General features: G+C 40.6%; 1 protein-coding gene across 4 annotated transcripts in view; it reads left to right on the top strand.

The window, feature by feature from the left end:
- Positions 1 to 16,454, top strand: part of gbf1 (golgi brefeldin A resistant guanine nucleotide exchange factor 1) — a 60,186-nt gene that overhangs the window by 37,101 nt on the left and 6,631 nt on the right. For 2 of the 4 annotated variants that reach the window (XM_032552611.1, XM_032552609.1), the window contains 25 exons: positions 960 to 1,095; positions 1,383 to 1,612; positions 1,716 to 1,884; positions 2,054 to 2,265; positions 2,575 to 2,673; positions 2,797 to 2,991; positions 3,631 to 3,823; positions 3,931 to 4,062; positions 4,152 to 4,237; positions 4,334 to 4,536; positions 4,616 to 4,739; positions 5,710 to 5,835; positions 6,909 to 6,991; positions 7,924 to 8,160; positions 8,454 to 8,547; positions 8,964 to 9,140; positions 9,287 to 9,351; positions 9,482 to 9,605; positions 9,897 to 9,968; positions 10,115 to 10,209; positions 10,311 to 10,464; positions 11,545 to 11,770; positions 12,860 to 13,017; positions 13,846 to 14,095; positions 15,876 to 16,081. In XM_032552611.1, coding sequence (XP_032408502.1) covers positions 960 to 1,095; positions 1,383 to 1,612; positions 1,716 to 1,884; positions 2,054 to 2,265; positions 2,575 to 2,673; positions 2,797 to 2,991; positions 3,631 to 3,823; positions 3,931 to 4,062; positions 4,152 to 4,237; positions 4,334 to 4,536; positions 4,616 to 4,739; positions 5,710 to 5,835; positions 6,909 to 6,991; positions 7,924 to 8,160; positions 8,454 to 8,547; positions 8,964 to 9,140; positions 9,287 to 9,351; positions 9,482 to 9,605; positions 9,897 to 9,968; positions 10,115 to 10,209; positions 10,311 to 10,464; positions 11,545 to 11,770; positions 12,860 to 13,017; positions 13,846 to 14,095; positions 15,876 to 16,081 — 3,846 coding nt within the window. Of the gene's footprint in view, positions 1 to 959; positions 1,096 to 1,382; positions 1,613 to 1,715; positions 1,885 to 2,053; positions 2,266 to 2,574; positions 2,674 to 2,796; positions 2,992 to 3,630; positions 3,824 to 3,930; positions 4,063 to 4,151; positions 4,238 to 4,333; positions 4,537 to 4,615; positions 4,740 to 5,709; positions 5,836 to 6,908; positions 6,992 to 7,923; positions 8,161 to 8,453; positions 8,548 to 8,963; positions 9,141 to 9,286; positions 9,352 to 9,481; positions 9,606 to 9,896; positions 9,969 to 10,114; positions 10,210 to 10,310; positions 10,465 to 11,544; positions 11,771 to 12,859; positions 13,018 to 13,845; positions 14,096 to 15,875; positions 16,094 to 16,454 lie in introns of all 4 variants that reach the window. The other 2 variants (XM_032552610.1, XM_032552608.1) reach the window with 1 other exon arrangement.

The following is a 16,454-nucleotide window of genomic DNA, read 5'->3' as shown; positions in this document are numbered from 1 at the left end:
TAACTTTTCCCTACTGTTTCAGAAATCTCAGGGCGAAGTCATTCTCTCCCATCTGTATATTTATCTGCTATTGTATATTTTTTTTCTCTTTACTAAAACCCTTGAAGTTTGTGTCAACGGCGAAAGGAAAGCTAACCCTCTTGCTATACAGTGTAGCATCAAATGTAAATACAATACAATGTAGATAGCATCCTCAAGAGATGCTATCTACATAAAATCCTTACAACAGGAGTAAAGATTTAACTAGGTAGTCATTCAACATCAATTTAGATTCAAGATTAGACTCATGTTTGGCTGTCACATTTTCCCTGCCAGGTGTCTTTCATGGTTCATCAATAGGCTGCAGGCGTCCCCTAGTGGAACAAATAAATTATGTTTGAAAAACCAAAATTACATGTAAAACCCTAAACCAGTGGTTCCCAAAGTGTGGGGCGTGCCCCAAAGTGTGGGATGTAGTGCCATTGCAAGGGGGGCGCGGGAAGCGGTATGGATGAATGAAAAAAAAACAAAAAACTGTTACACAAAAGTGTTTCACTGTAAAGATGGCTTGTAGTGTGTTTGGTTGCAACCTGAAGTGTGAAATAAATTTCAGTGGAGTTTGAAAACAAAATATGTGTGTAGGTTTATGTCTGGTTGAATGATGTGTGTGCCCAGTTGATTATTTTTATTTTCTGTTTTGGGGGGGATTTTATTGTAATCAATAGGGAGGCCCAGAAGAAAATCTTTGGGAACCACTGCCCTAAACAATTACCCACAACTACGATTATGAAGAAATGCACATTAGGTTACCAGTCAGTCTAATGAGCCATCATTTGATCCAGACTCACTAAACCAGGGAGAGAACTAAAACACGGAGGATGCCTGCCCCCGAGGACCGACTCTGGGCACCACTGGTTTATCGTAATCGGCCAGCAGCCATGCTTGAAAAGGTTTCACTCTTTCAATTTAATTTTGTTTAGTTGAAAATGCGTGCTGGAGGAATGAGCGAGTCATCCAAATGGAAGAAGCAGAAGCGTTCACCACGGCCTCCTCGTCACATGGTCCAAAGTCCCTCTGATCCAGGCGGCTCCAGCACCCTCAGCAACAACCTCTCAGGTCAATAGCGGCAGTCGATGCTTTTAGGGCTTTTTAGAATAGAATAGAATAGAATAGAATTCAACTTTATTGTCATTGCACTGTCACAAGTACAAGCAACGATTCATTTATGAAATGAAATCAGGTCAGTTTCTATTGTCATGTCAGTTCCTTGTAAAAACATCGATTAGGATATAAGATGCAAGATTAACAAAATACAACCGAAATAATAAATGGTAAATTAATTTGAGAAGGATGGACTATGGACATTGCCTGTGGTGGTCAACTGACTTCCTGCCTTATTCTAGGTGGAGTCCCATTCATTGAACAAGGGTTTTCCAGCTCCAGCCTTGCCACGTCGGACAGTGCTGGCTCTTCCATATCCAGCCCCACAGCCACAGACAGTGGCCTGGATGCCGGCTCCAAAGCCACCTCCAGGGAAGACCTTTCTGACTTGGAACAATCCATTCCATCTGCAAACTCCTCTTGCACAGTTACCTCACTGCCTGGCACCGAGTCTGGCTCTTCACACAAGCAGGTCGATTATTAACCTCCATTGGTGAAATGTGTTGAACTGTAAAAGCATGCTACGTTCTGTTTTCTGTGGAACTGACCCGTTCAATCTCCCATGTGCCGTCCAGTCTGAGGGTGGGCAGGTCGAAGTGGCTCAGGCTGCGTCTGTAGATTCCATCCCTGAAGTTGTGGACGACAAAGACTCCGTTCCTGATAATTCGGATCCCTCTTCTGTTCATGACATGGACTATGTTAATCCTCGCGGAGTCCGATTCACACAGTCTACACAAAGAGACGGTAGGGAGACGTGCCATGACTCTTAAATCGGATGTTTTTTGTAAACGTGTGTTTTGTATTCATCTGAAGTATCCGACTGTCTGCAACGCCGATAACAGTCGATCGTTTTCAGCCGTTTTTTTTCATTTCTTTTAAATGTTTTATTTTCCTATTCCCTGTTTTTGTGCAGGAGTCGCACTTATTCCTTATGGCCTTCCATGCCTAAGGGAGCTTTTTCGATTTCTGATTTCACTGACCAATCCTCATGACCGCCACAACACTGACGCTATGGTACAAATGGGGCTGCAGCTTCTGACTGTAGCCCTGGAGTCTACATGCGTTGTTAATTACCAGTCTTTACTAGTCCTGGTTAAAGACGAGCTCTGCAGGCATTTATTTCAGGTAGGAAACAAATATATACACTTGTGTGTGTTTATTTTGTTCTTGTTGAAAGAACTGTGGTATATTTTACCCCTCTGCACACAATATAAGACAATAAGTTAAGATAACGCTTTTGCTAATCCTCTGAAACAATGATACTTGAGCTTTATGCTGTTTAATATATTTAGAAGTATGATTTGTGCTGCCCATTGTATATTTTTTATGATAGTTAATGTTTAACATAATTTTACTTTGAGATTTATGAGCTGGAAACAAGAACATGGTTATTACCTCAACATCGTGGAATGACGCATGTGATCTGTGTTGTAGCTATTGAGTGTGGAACGTATGAACCTCTACGCTTCCTCCATGCGAGTTTGCTTTTTGCTTTTTGAAAGCATGAGAGAACATTTGAAGTTTCAGCTGGAGGTAATTGTCTTCACTACTTCTATTTTTTTCCCCCAGTTGTTGAACATCATATAAATAGACTTTTGGCATTCTTTTTCTTGACCTTTGCCCAACAAACTAACAAACAGTTTGCTGACTTCTCAGATGTATCTGAAGAAGCTAATGGACATCATCACATCAGAGAACACTAAGATGCCATATGAAATGAAGGAATTGGGTCTAGAGGCTTTGGTTCAGCTCTGGAGGATTCCCAGCTTTGTGACTGAACTATACATTAACTACGACTGTGACTTCTACTGCTCAAATCTGTTCGAAGACCTCACCAAGCTGCTCTCCAAGGTAACATCTGTCTTGATTCATTTTTTTGAATTGGTACTTTAATTCAGTTGTTAATTTGTTTGGTTATTCACAATTTTACATTTGGTTGTCTCTTTTCTTATTAATTTGTTCAGCCAGATATAAGGATTGTGCAGGTATGAATTTGAAGTTTTTTAGGTGTGAGATCGTAAAGGACCGAAGCCATCCTTGCAAGAATGGAATGTGCTTGGTAGCAGAAAATAAATATGTTTAATGGCATTTCTAGGGTTAAGTTAATTTTTTAAAATAAGATGCTCTTTTGATAGGATAGACTTGAATATTAATGTCAGACATTTCCAGGGGTACAATCTTTTTTTAATATTGTTAAAGGGCTTTTATTTCAATTTTACTGGTGGTTGTCAACACCAATAAAATAAATAATTGTCTGGGAGTCAAACAGATAGTATTGAACGGTTACAGGAGTGCTGTGGTGGCGCAGCGGCAAAGCACAACCCACGTATTGAGGCCTTAGTCCTCGTGCCGGTGGTCGCAGGTTCGACTTCCGGCCCGGCAACATTTGCCGCATGTCTTCCCCCTCTCTCATTACCCTCTTTCCTGTCGAACTACTTTCAAATAAAGGCCTGTAAAAATAAAAATAAAAGGCTGTTGTTGCCTTTTCAGAATGCGTTTCCTGTGTCAGGGCAACTCTACACCACTCATCTGCTGTCACTGGAGGCCCTGCTGACGGTGATTGACAGCATTGAAGGCCACTGCCAATCCAAGGTAGTAAACAGCACAACTCAGCAGAACCAGTCAGACACACTACTGGCAGATGAAGAAGGATCCACTTCGAACGGAGCAGACCTAACAACTGGTATCACGTTGCATTTGCTCCATCGTTGCCATTAGAATTACTGATGGAAAGTAAATATTTGTATAAATTATTATTCGTGTAACACGAGATGCAAAATATTTCTTCAGATCTTAACGGCAAAGGCAGCCCTAATAATTCTCCTAAAGCGGCGAACGTGTCAGGATATCCGCCTACCAGTGGCTTCCTAATGGCTGAGAAGATGAAACTGGGTCAGGAGGATCAAGGAGACACTGATACCGGTGATGTTTAAATCCAAAAAACCCTCCTCCTTTAAAGCATTTTGTGAGAATTCGATTGGGGAGTTGATCAGTTTTCTTTTCTTCAACAGAGAAGAAAGCACCAAAAAAGCCTCCCCGCTTCTCTACGTGTTTACCCGAGTCACTGGAGTTGTTGGAAATTAGAACCAAGAAAAAAGTAAATGATTTGGATTAATTTAGATTTTTTTTATTTTTATTTAACATCACATCCAGAATTAGTATATAAACTGCCTGGGACCTGTCTTGTGTTTAGCTTCTTATCACAGGCACAGAGCAGTTTAACCAGAAGCCTAAGAAAGGAGTCCAGTTCCTTCAGGAGAAAGGCCTGCTTAGCGACCCGTTGGACACCAAGCAGGTGGCGCAGTGGCTCAGAGAAAACCCCCGTCTGGACAAAAAGATGATCGGGGAGTACATAAGCGACCGCAACAACGTGGAACTCCTGGACAGCTTTGTGAAGTACTGCGAAATATCATACGTGTTTGTTGTCATTTCATGCATCAATAAAGTCTCACTCTAACACAGGCCTTTTTGGTAGTACGTTCACCTTCCAGGGTCTTCGTATTGACGAGGCCTTGCGGCTCTATTTAGAGGCCTTCAGGCTTCCCGGAGAGGCTCCTGTAATTCAGAGACTGCTGGAAACTTTTACAGACAACTGGCAAGTAAGTCTTGCATAGCTTCCTATTTGCTGCATCACGTTCCATTTGACCTGAGTTAAAAAAAAACAAATGCGAAAGGTGCCACATCTTAACTAGTGCCTTGATGGGGTCGGGGGAAAGACAGAAATTAAGATTGCCAGATTACTTAATCATTCATTTTTCGTAACAGCTCCCGGTTAAACATTAGGATTCACATTACAACAGCCTTTATGGGGAATTGTGCTTCTGGGGTTGTATTTGAACAACAAAAATCATAATTGATGTTTGATTTTGCAATAAACAAGTTGTTGATGAAGCGAGATTTATTTATCATTACCATAAGAACTGTTCTCAACTGTACGCCATTTTCTGATGGTGTAAAAATATCATTAGTAAGTTTCAACTGTTTCAACCATTTTCTCCTGCTATAATGAAACCTGAAACCTGTAAAACTGGTTATCACAGTGTAAATGCTCAGGAACGTTAGACAAGAGAGGTAATTTAGATATCTGGAGCAGCTTTCCTAGAAACCTGTGGTTGGATACGTTCAATAAAAATATATCAATTATATGAGAAATTTTGGATAATAATCAAGTTACTGTAAAATAAGAGTTAAAAAAAATACCAAAGGACAGATTCTGCTCCAAGTTCTCTGACGTTTATGGTCACGTTTAACTGTAAGCCACTGTTTTGCTAAGGGCAGGTAGCTTTTGAAGCTCCACCACGGTTTGCTAGTATTTGTGAACTTAATTTCATAAGAAATGTTGTAGTTTTATTCATTGTGCATACCAGGTCACTCAACATTGAAACAAATATTTTCAATGTTAAATATTTAACAGTTACTTTGGGGGGATACATTACTCAAAATGGCAGTAGTGTGTTGGTTGAACATGTATAACACTTGAGATGGCCCACAGTGGCTGTAGATCTGAACAAACTCAGCAGGTTTGTGTGTGCTGTTCTTATGCTGTTTGTTTGTCTTGTATATTTGCAGAAAGTCAACGGTTCCCCTTTCATGAACAATGATGCAGGCTTTGCTTTGGCTTATGCTGTGATTATGCTGAACACTGATCAACACAACCACAACGTTCGAAAGCAGAACATTCCCATGACCATAGAGGTAAGTGAGTCTACAGTCACAGTGAAGCTAACTCAGCCCGTCTTCCTGCCTATTGTTTTATGGTAGTGGTTTTCATGGTGTAGCAGTCTCTTGGATCTGCTAGCATTTTCCCACATCCAGGTTGGCAGGTGAGAAAACCCATTGCCAACTGTTCCTTCAATGATGGCCCCTGTTTGAGATGAAATGCTCTTAGACAGAGCGGAGAAGGGGGTGGGCCTGACATCTGCTGTCCCTGTTTTTTCCTCTTTGATTGACATTTGCTGAAGACTAAACATAGTCTCCAGGGAACATGTGAGTGGTCTGTGGGTGGGCTGCTTTCACTGACAAATGACAGGCAGGTTTCCCTTTTTGACCGTCTCAGGCTCTTGTCTGTGGATGTGTTGGATTGTTATACAGCACCTTTGTAGAACATAGTCTTCCACACAGAAACTGTCTGCACCACAGTTTCTGCTGGAAGAACTATTACAATAAATAAAGTAGTCTGTCTTTGATAAAGGGCTGTGTCAAATGAGGTGAAGATGAGGTCTGTTTTGTGATGTTTGTAGCTAGCAGTTGATCCCATATTGCCAAAGTTGTTGATTGAGGGTATATTTACGGTCGTGTGCTTTTTCTGTGAACAAGAAACGGTTTTGATAGAAACGGTTTGATTCTTAGCACCATTAGCGATCTCTGCCTCTGTCTGCCCGTGTTTTTCTCTGTGACCTTGCAGAGTAGCTGGTATTTTCTCTGTCCAGCCCCCAGGTATCACATACCCTGCCAATGAAGGCTTGAGGCTATCAATCGTCACTAGGTGGTTATGTTTATTTACACAAACCTCTTTGGTTTAATCCCTGTTTTCCTAACTATTGAACTTAAGCGTATTAAATGACACAGAAGTACGTTTCCATCCTTGGCTGTTTAAATGTTGGTTTGATGTTCATTTTTACCAAATCCAGAATGCTTCTTCCTTTGAGCAAGGCTGTAGAAACACATGCACTGCTGTCCATATTGGGGTTGTCTCGGGAAATAAAGCTGAACTGTTCTAAAGCATTAGTAAGCTTTTCTTCTTTGTTTGGTCCTGTTTTCCCAAACAGCAATTCAAGAAAAATCTCAAGGGTGTTAATGAAAAAAAGGACTTTGACCAGGACATGCTGGAGGACATCTACAATGCTATCAAGTAAGAAACCAGAATACAACAAAGGAGCTCTTCTCCCTCATTAACCCAAAATGTTCTTCAACAAACCATTCTAATGTCTTCAGTTTTTCTTTCTCCATTGTGTTGTTGTATTGTTGACGTTGGTTTCGTTCAAACAGCAGGCGAATATGATCAAAATCAGATTTTCTTTTTTTTTTTTTTTTGCCCATATGTGACCCATATCCAACTTTTTCAAGGCAGTCTGAATAGCCCAATTCCAATCTTTTCATCCGCAAAAATAAATAAATAAAAAATCCCATTCGTGCCACTACCATATGTGGAACAAAATTGTATTCATGTTTGAGAAATACTTTTATCTCCATGGCAACTATTCAACTGTCCAAAATGCCAGCACCACCTTCAAGGCGCATCTCCTCCTCAGGGCTGCAGTGTCCAACCACTGTCGTCACCATCGCCCAATATTAAATGCTGACATATTAAGAATTTTTCTAAATGAAGGTAACATAGTAACTTGATGAAACTGCACCAATTACCTGGAAAACACATAATACTGCCCCTTTAAGAACTGGACTCACTTCTTTTTTTTTTTTTTTACCTGCGTTTGTGTTGATGTAGAAGTTTGAAAGATGGCTTCAGTCTTGTTTTTTTTTTATTAGCATGGCCTCATTTACCACTAACAATAATAAATAAATAATAATAAATCAGTATGTATGCATGTGCAGCATGTTTTTTTCTCCAAATACATCAATCAGTTAATCATTTCAGTTAAGTCTTAAATCTTCAACTTGCCATTGCAATACTGTTGTATAAATCTAAATTTGGATTCCTTATCATAACTTTTAATTTAAATTGACTTCTTTTCTAAAGAACTTTTTTGTGTTTCCATTTTCTGTTTTATTTTCTGCTTCTGTACTTAATCTCTGAAATCGCCTCACCGATATTTTACTGCTCAGGAGTGAAGAGATTGTGATGCCAGACGAGCAGACGGGCTTAGTGAAAGAGAACTACGTTTGGAGTGTGCTGCTGCACCGCGGTGCCACTCCTGAGGGGCTTTTCCTCCACCTGCCGCCAGGCAGTTACGACCACGACCTGTTCACCATGACCTGGGGTCCCACCATCGCCGCTTTGTCTTATGTCTTTGACAAAAGCCTTGATGAAAACATCATCCAGAAGGCCATCACCGGGTTCAGGTACATGAGTATAGAATCATCGGATAGTGAGGTGATAAACTGCAACTTATGAATGACGTACAAAAAACAAGAAAGCAGTTGCTTTAAGCTTCATCTTTACTCTTCTGCATCAAGATCTCCACTTTTAGTTGAATTGTTTTTTTTTTTTTGTCTTTGATAAAACTTGTTGTTGTTTACAGTTAACTCAGTGGGGTAGAAAATGCATGTTTTAGCTCAAATTAACAGCTGGCTATAAAGTATAGGATATGTTAGCTGATTCATCCCGCATAATAATTTGGGTTTCTGTCTTTCAGAAAATGTGCAATGATAGCTGCTCACTATGGCTGCAGTGACGTGTTTGACAACTTGATTATTTCCCTCTGCAAGTTCACAACTCTGGCCAGTGAGGTGAGTCGCTGTCGATGACATCTCACGGTGTTCTCATTATTTTTGTAGCCATCAACAAGCTTCTGACGTAATGTATTCGGAGGCTTTTCAATGTGCTGCGGTCAGGATTTGGCGGGAGGAAAGCGTTGTGGAATATTGATATTCCGAGCTCATTTCTGATCTGTAGTCGGGATCGTTGTTAAGCTGGGACGCCCCACTGTGTTCAAGTTCCACCAGAATTAATTCAGAGTTCGAAGGCTAAGAAAAGCACCTCGCTAAGGCGCAACTTGCGGAGAAAAACTGAGGCACAAAAAAAAATCAATATTTTATTCTGGTACTTTTTACAAATTGTTTCAGTTTTTAGCCAGCAAGCAGCAGTTGTGAATGTAATTGTAAATACCATTTGAAATACTGTTTGAATGTGTTCTTCCTGGCAGTCTGTGGAAAACCTACCTACCGTGTTTGGTAGCAACAACAAAGCCCAGACTGCTGCCAAGACGGTTTTTGATTTGGCTCATAAGCACGGCAACATCCTGAGGGAGGGCTGGAAGAACATCCTGGAGTCCATGCTGCAGCTCTTCAGAGCCCAGCTCCTGCCAAAGGCCATGGTGGAGGTCAGTATACCATCTGAGCTCTGCCTTTGGTAGGGCTTCAATGTGATCAAGAAAAAGCCAAAAAAAAAAATAAAAATTGAGATGGTATTTTACATACTTTGCTGCCACCTGCTGTTCTTTGCTCAAACACGACAATTATTCCTCAGATGGAGGACTTTGTGGAGCCAAACGGAAAAATTTCGCTTCAGAGAGAAGAAATGCCTTCAAATCGGTAAACTCATTCTCATCTGTGTGTGTGTCTATATGTTTGTATGTAGGCGTGTCTGCGGGGGTGTGGTTGTGTGGTTGTGTGTGTATGTATGTATATATATTTATATATGTGTTTATCTATTCCATTACAGTGGTGAATCAGCAGTCTTAAGTTTTATCAACTGGTTGACACCAAGTGGAGCTGAGCAGTCAGGACTCAGAGGACCAACCACAGAAAATCAGGAAGCCAAGCAAGCTGCCATCCTCTGCATTAAGGTAAATGATGACAACGCATTATATTTTTTATCAACAAGTTTTAATTCTAAGCCACGTATCATAAGTCCAGACATTTTATTATTTTAGTTGTGTTCTGGTTGAAACTATTTACAAGCGTAAATTAATGACAAAAACATCCTGGTTTGCACAATTGCTTACATAAGTCAGTGTAAGCCACACAGTTTCAAAAATGATCTCAAACAATTTTCCCATATGGAAAATGTATAGAGCTTCTCCAGAACTTATCATCCATTCAGATGTTGCTCTGCTGTCTTTTTTATCGTCTTGCAGCAATGCGACCCAGAGAAGTTGATCACTGAGAGTAAATTTCTCCAGCTGGAGTCTCTGCAGGAGCTTATGAAGGTTTTTCATCTTTCTGACTGGATGTCTCATGTTTTCTGTCAAGTGTTTTTTGCTGTGCATTTATTTAACCAGAGCTCTTTGTTGGGCAGGTTCAAGAAATGTCTCATTTAAAAACAAAAACACTGATTTCCCTTTCCTCTTATAAGGCACTGATATCTGTGAGCCCAGATGAAGAGACCTATGATGAAGAGGATGCCGCCTTCTGTTTGGAGATGCTGCTGCGCATTGTTCTGGAGAACAGGTGAGAAGCGAGTTGCTCAGAAAGACAATTACCGCTTTTGCTAAACGGTCAGTGTTGTTTATTGGTTTTAACTGAATCAACGTTTGTTTTTGCGCTTGAAGGGACCGCGTGTCGTGTGTCTGGCAAACCGTCCGGGACCATCTCTATCACCAGTGTGTTCATGCCACAGAGAGCTGCTTCCTGGTGGAGAGAGCTGTGGTGGGTCTGCTCCGACTCGCAATCCGCCTGCTGCGCAGGGAGGAGATCAGCTCTCAGGTACAGAACCGAGCAACAGACTGTCAGTATGGAGGAGGGCAAACATTTACAGGCCGGAGGAAAAGCGGATCTGACTAGTCATTTACTCGCATCAGGTTCCGTCACATTTCCCATGTCTGTCACTTTAAAGAAAGGCTTCCTGTATTTGTTTTTGTAAGTTACAATTTATTGCTCCTTATTTGAAATCTTTTAAGGTTAAGTCCACTGTGTTGTGATGGTCTATGGTTCACTACATGTAACCAGCAGACCAAAGGAATTAGAACGAACTTAGAATCCCGAAAAACTACTTCCAGAACAGGAACATTTAGTTCATTACTTTTACAGATTGGAACATACTTAGAAAGTCCAGAGGATACCTACTTACTTATCCTTATCTATCAACCCAGAACAGGGATTAGAACAAACTTAGAATCTAGAAATTAGACCGGCGGATACTGATCTAGCAACCCTGAACAGGAGTATCTAGTTTACATACTTTGGATCAACCTTATTAGATTCTTTGTCTTCTTTTGCTCTTTCTCTTTCTTTTGGTTTGTTATTTTGTTTGTATTTCCTTTCAATTCTTGTAAAATGCTGTGAATTGCCTTGTTGCTGAAAATGCTCTACATAAATAAAATGACCTGCTACCAGACGGAATAAGAGGTGGTATGGAAAAAAAATTGATATTTGAACATTTTTATTAGACATCAGGACATAAGGTCAACCTTTATGTTATTAATTTAATGCAGATTTTAGACTAGCTTGCTAAAATGAGAATTAAATTATAAGAAACTTTGGGATTTGAGATTTGTCACTTTTTTGTGCTGCAGCACTGAATGTTTTCATTTACCTGAAAACAAATTATCAAACTTTTTAGAAACATACTGAGGAAATGGTGTCATAATGGCTATTGTTACTCATGTATCAGTTAAATAATGCTCAAGGTGATGTGAAACAAGTCTCCACATCAGAACTGCATCATTCTCTGCTGATTCTCCCCATTTATGTTTATTTTCGTGCTTGAGATGAGCGCAAAATGGAGATCATTTCTAATGCGTTTAAAGGTTTCACTGCATTATCACGATTCCTGTTCATCCACAGGTCCTTCTCTCTCTACGTCTCCTGCTCATGATGAAGCCGCACGTCTTGTCCCGGATCAGTAGGGAAATTGCTTATGGCCTTCATGAGCTGCTAAAGACGAATGCAGCCAACATCCACTGTACAGACGACTGGTACACACTCTTCTCCCTCCTGGAGTGCATTGGAGCCGGAGTTAAACCTCGTGCCTCCTTCCAACTTACCTCTTCTTCTGCTGACAATGAAACAGGTTCAATATTTCCCTAAAGTTACATTTCTTACGTTCATTTCAGATTTTTGAAGGGGCAGTATAATGTAAAATCGGCTTTTTTGAGCTTTCCATCGTGTTGTGATATTCCTTCATCAAAAACCTACATCCTTCCTGGGTGTTTGAGAAATCCTTTAATCCTCCATGGCAACCATTCAGCTGCTCGTAACACTCGGTGGGACCCAGAACCGCCTTCAAGGCGCAGCTCCACAGCTGCAGTTTCCAAGCTTCTGAGCTTCCACCTCACAGAGCATCCATCCCTGCAACTCCCCCACTCAACTCCTTTAGACTAGCCTGCAGCAATTAGCAAAAACATAGATGAACTGCGCATCTGCTAAGCTCATTAATAAGAAATACTTGTCAGTATGACGTTGGTATAAGTGTTGTTAAAGGCTTAATAGAGGAGCCATGTTGTGGTGACTTCCTGAAGGCGGAGTTTCAGAAAGACCAGGAGATTTTAAAGAGACAGAGGCCCAATTTCAAGGCGATAATTTACAAACCAGCAGACCAAAGGAAATTTGGTCTATTAAAATTTATTTTAAGTCTTGCCCTACTTGTGTAAAGTGTCAAAGGTCATTTTTTGGACAACTGTCAGGTCAGCAGTCTTCCCCATGATTGTGTAGCCTACAGAACTGGACTGAGAGACAATTTAAAAGCCTTTGCAGGTGTGTTTAATTAATTAGCTGATTGAGTGTGTCACCAAGTGCCTTCAATATTGAACCTTTTCACAATATTCAAATTTTCTGAGATACTGAATTTGGGGTTTTCATTTGTTGTCAGTTCTAAACATTTGAAATATATCAGTCTGTGTGTAAATAATGAATAAATATAATACACATGTTTCACTTTTTGAATGGAATTACTGACATAAATGAAGCTTTTTTTCCTGATATTCTAATTTTAACGAGCAGCACCTGTAGGTTTTGAATGATTTACTTTCAAACATGGCGTATCGCATAAACATTAGGTTTCTCTGAGTCTCGCGTTGTTCAAACTGTGCTGTTTAAAACGGTATACAAAGAACATAAAATGCCTCTTGTAAAACAGCATTGGTTTCCCTCCTGCCTGCAGGTGCACAGTCGGACAGTGAGCTGTCCTCTCATCATTCCAATGAAGTCAGTTTAGACCGCGGCTACACATCTGACTCAGAGGTGTACACAGACCACAGTAAGACCAGGATGCCTCGCTCCACTACTGACGTGGACGTGTCCAGCAGTGGATGGCTTGTGGTAAGTCCTCACACTTCGAAATGGACAGGTAATGTTAAACAATAAGCTCCATGTTACGGTAATGTTCCGATGTCTGTTATGTCTGGTGGTCCAGACGTAGCCTTGATAGCCTTGATTTCACCATAGCCTAATGACTTGCATGGCTCTGAAAGTATCCATGGATCATTTGTCTGAACTACAATTATACACACTAAGCTAGGCTTAATGTTCTCTCCACTATGTCGACAAAAAGGACCTGATATTGAAGCGAGAGGTTCAATACCGAGCTGCCGCTGAACATTGAAGTTCCATGCACAGGAAAGCCGGCATCTCGTTGTCCATATGTTTAAAATTTTTCACCGTTTGTTTTTCTTCTGCCTTTGCTCGTACTTCTGACTACGCTCATCAGTGAACAGGAGTGGCAGGGAGCGGCCTGGAAAAAAATGCCTCTAAAAATTGTTCGTAATGCAGGCCGGGTCCGTTAGAACCAGTGGAAAAGGGCCATTAGTTTGATTATGCCTTGGGCCGGCCCTGGCTCTCACAGATGTACATTGTTGAATGATTTAACATCACAAGTCGGTGGCTACAATTCTTCAGCATCTTTGTTTTTCTAGTACTTTATCTTCAGTAAGGAATGTAAACAATTTAACTTAAAAGTACAACCGAAAGGCAATATTTTTTTCAGTTGTAGAATTTAAGGCATTTCCTAAATATCCAATTTTCTGCTAAAGAATATAAGGTGAAATAATAGAAGAGAATTTCTTACTGGAGGACCAGCTAAACTCAGTTGCGTTTAATATTTTATTTTTTGAATATAATTAAAATTTTTCTTTTCCCCTCACTCACTAGGTGGGAAAAGTTGATTTGGAGACAAGTAAGCCCACCCCAGTAAACTCCAAAGCTCAGCTGAATCACCCTTTGGTCAACCAGTACAGCCTGACTTTGGGTCAGGACCTCGGCCAGCATGACACCAAGTCTCTCATCAAGTGTGTGGAAACACTTTCTTTTATTGTCCGTGACGCCGCCCACGTCACCCCCGACAACTTTGAGCTGTGTGTTCGGACCATCCGTGTGTTTGTGGAGGCCAGCCTCAATGGAGGTGAGAATACGCTTGAAACTTTCTTTAGCATTGCTGTGTTTCTCTCTGGGGTTCAAGAACTAATAAATGACAATGTATTAGTCTCAGAGGCCTTTATGTGTTGGTCTTTGCTGTCTGACAGTGTATAGACTCTTGAAGGCATGAATTCTCAACCAGAATATCTCCCAAAATGCCTACAGAAATTAAGGTTTCCCCCAGAAAACTTGCTAAGCCCGGTAGGGCAATGATTCATCCAGCTGCCTGCCGTGTTTTTAGTTAAAAATGTTTAAAGTTGACATGAAACTTGAAAATATCACTTGATAGTTATGTGTTATCAAAAGATCGGAAGATAAATACCTGAACACCAACTATATAATCTTTAAATAATACAATTTTTTTTTAAATAATTTGGAAAAAAATAAACAACGCTTAGCCTGGTGGTGGCACAAGTAAAGCCTGGTGGCCCGCCAGGCTTTACTGATAATACACTGGGGGAAACCCTGGAAATGATGACAAACCACTTTTCCACGTACAAGATTTTTGTTTCAGTAAAGTGTCGATATTGAAAGTCTGTGGTTCTAAATTTTAACACAGTTGATTACTAAGTACAGTTCTACCTCCAGGATTTACAGTTACATTTGATCAATAGTGTAAGCATGTTAGAGAGTTTGTGGTGTGGCTGTGTCTAAGGGTGAAAAAAGAGCAGGGAAACACCAATCCTTTTCTGAAATGCTTGTCATCATCACGTCATCAGAGTTCTTTTACAACATCATCAGTATCCAAGAAATTTAATCAACACATGTACATGATGGTGACTCTTGTAGATCGCATGTATCAGATGTGATGTCTCTGAGAAGAGCTCCTCTACTCGGTTAGGAGATGAGAAACAATTAACATGAAATGGTGGAGTCCGTAGCTCTTACCTCCAGAACATTTGATCCTCATAGAGGGAACTGATTCCACAAAAAGAACTCCAAATTTCAGAGTAAAAGTCCTGCTTGCAACTGATTGCAATTGATTTTCAAGCTATGAAATTACGGCCAACCCTGTGTTGATTTAAAGACCCTGGTCATCTTCTGAATGATTAGAATCTGCGCAGACTTAAGGCTAAGCATCTGTAAATTTGGTGTGCTTTACTGCATTTCTGTTGGTAAATGATCTTTTGAAAGGTGGTAGTTTTATAGACACATTGACAGTTTAATGGAGAGCATGATCCTGTATGGATACAACTTTCTAAGATGCCGAATTTAAATATTACTTAAAAACCGTAATATAGCACATAAACTCTGGGAGGTCTGAGCAAGCTTCCAAAGGAAGCAATTTACAACATGAGTAACTGGCATAAACTTTAGATTTTTTTTAAAATCCCGAACACATAATCAAGGGGAGAAGATAGCAAAAGAAAATCAGATTCTGCTACGGATTTCAAGTCTTTTCTCCCCTAGTTAGTTTGAGACGAGGTTTTTCTGTCAAACTCAGAGTTGTGTCTAATTCTGCTGGCTGTTAGTTTAATTTGCAAAGACAAATTTAAATATTATTTAAATATTATTTTGCTACTTTGGTTCACAGACTTTATACTGGCTTCTCTTTTGGTCCAGGATAGAGTGAATATGGAAAAATAATGGTATCATTATTATAGAACTGTATTTATTAATCATCTTGTGACTTTGCAAATCAACAGAAAACTTAATAATGGTCTGTTCTCAGTCTACTGTGATCCAGCAGATCACAGTAGACTGATCTATAAATAAAACAATAAACATGTTTTATTTATGTTTTTCCTGGTAAATGTCTTCTTGAGGTTACCGGAACCATGACAAGAAGAAGAACCACAAATACGAGTCCAAGTCAAGGATGAGAAAGAAACCAGTGGGGAGGGAGCGAGACATCGGAGGCAGCACAAGACGAGTTGGAAGTCGAGTGTCAAGTCAGCGTCTGTCCCGTTCTCACAGTGACGATGAGGAGGATGAGGGTGTCCCAGCCAGCTATCACACCGTGTCATTACAGGTTAGTCAAGATGTAAGTACAATAGCCCTTTTCATCGTTCTACATTTACTGTCAACCCTAACCAGTCCTCGAGGGCCGGCGTCCTGCAGCTTTTAGAAGTGTCCCTGGTTCAATACCGTGAATCAAATGGCTGAACTGCTTCCTCAGTGCAGTCAAGTTCTCCACAGTCCATCTAAAACCGGGAGGACACCGGCCCCCGAGGATCCCTGCCCTAGAGTTTCTCATTCTCTCTCCACTAAAAGGACTTGCCAGGCACTTTTATATGATAATGGAGTAATGGAGCAATGCCTGACATCTAACCCAGTCGTTCTCAAACTGTGGTATCCGGACCACCAGGGGGCGGTCCTTCAACAACCGTTTGGCGTCGCTACTG

Source organism: Xiphophorus hellerii, chromosome 22, assembly GCF_003331165.1.
Source record: "Xiphophorus hellerii strain 12219 chromosome 22, Xiphophorus_hellerii-4.1, whole genome shotgun sequence".
In the NCBI taxonomy this organism is placed as follows: Eukaryota; Metazoa; Chordata; class Actinopteri; order Cyprinodontiformes; family Poeciliidae; genus Xiphophorus; species Xiphophorus hellerii.
The sequence above is the reverse complement of the archived record's forward strand: the minus strand, read 5'-3'. Positions and strand labels throughout refer to the sequence as shown.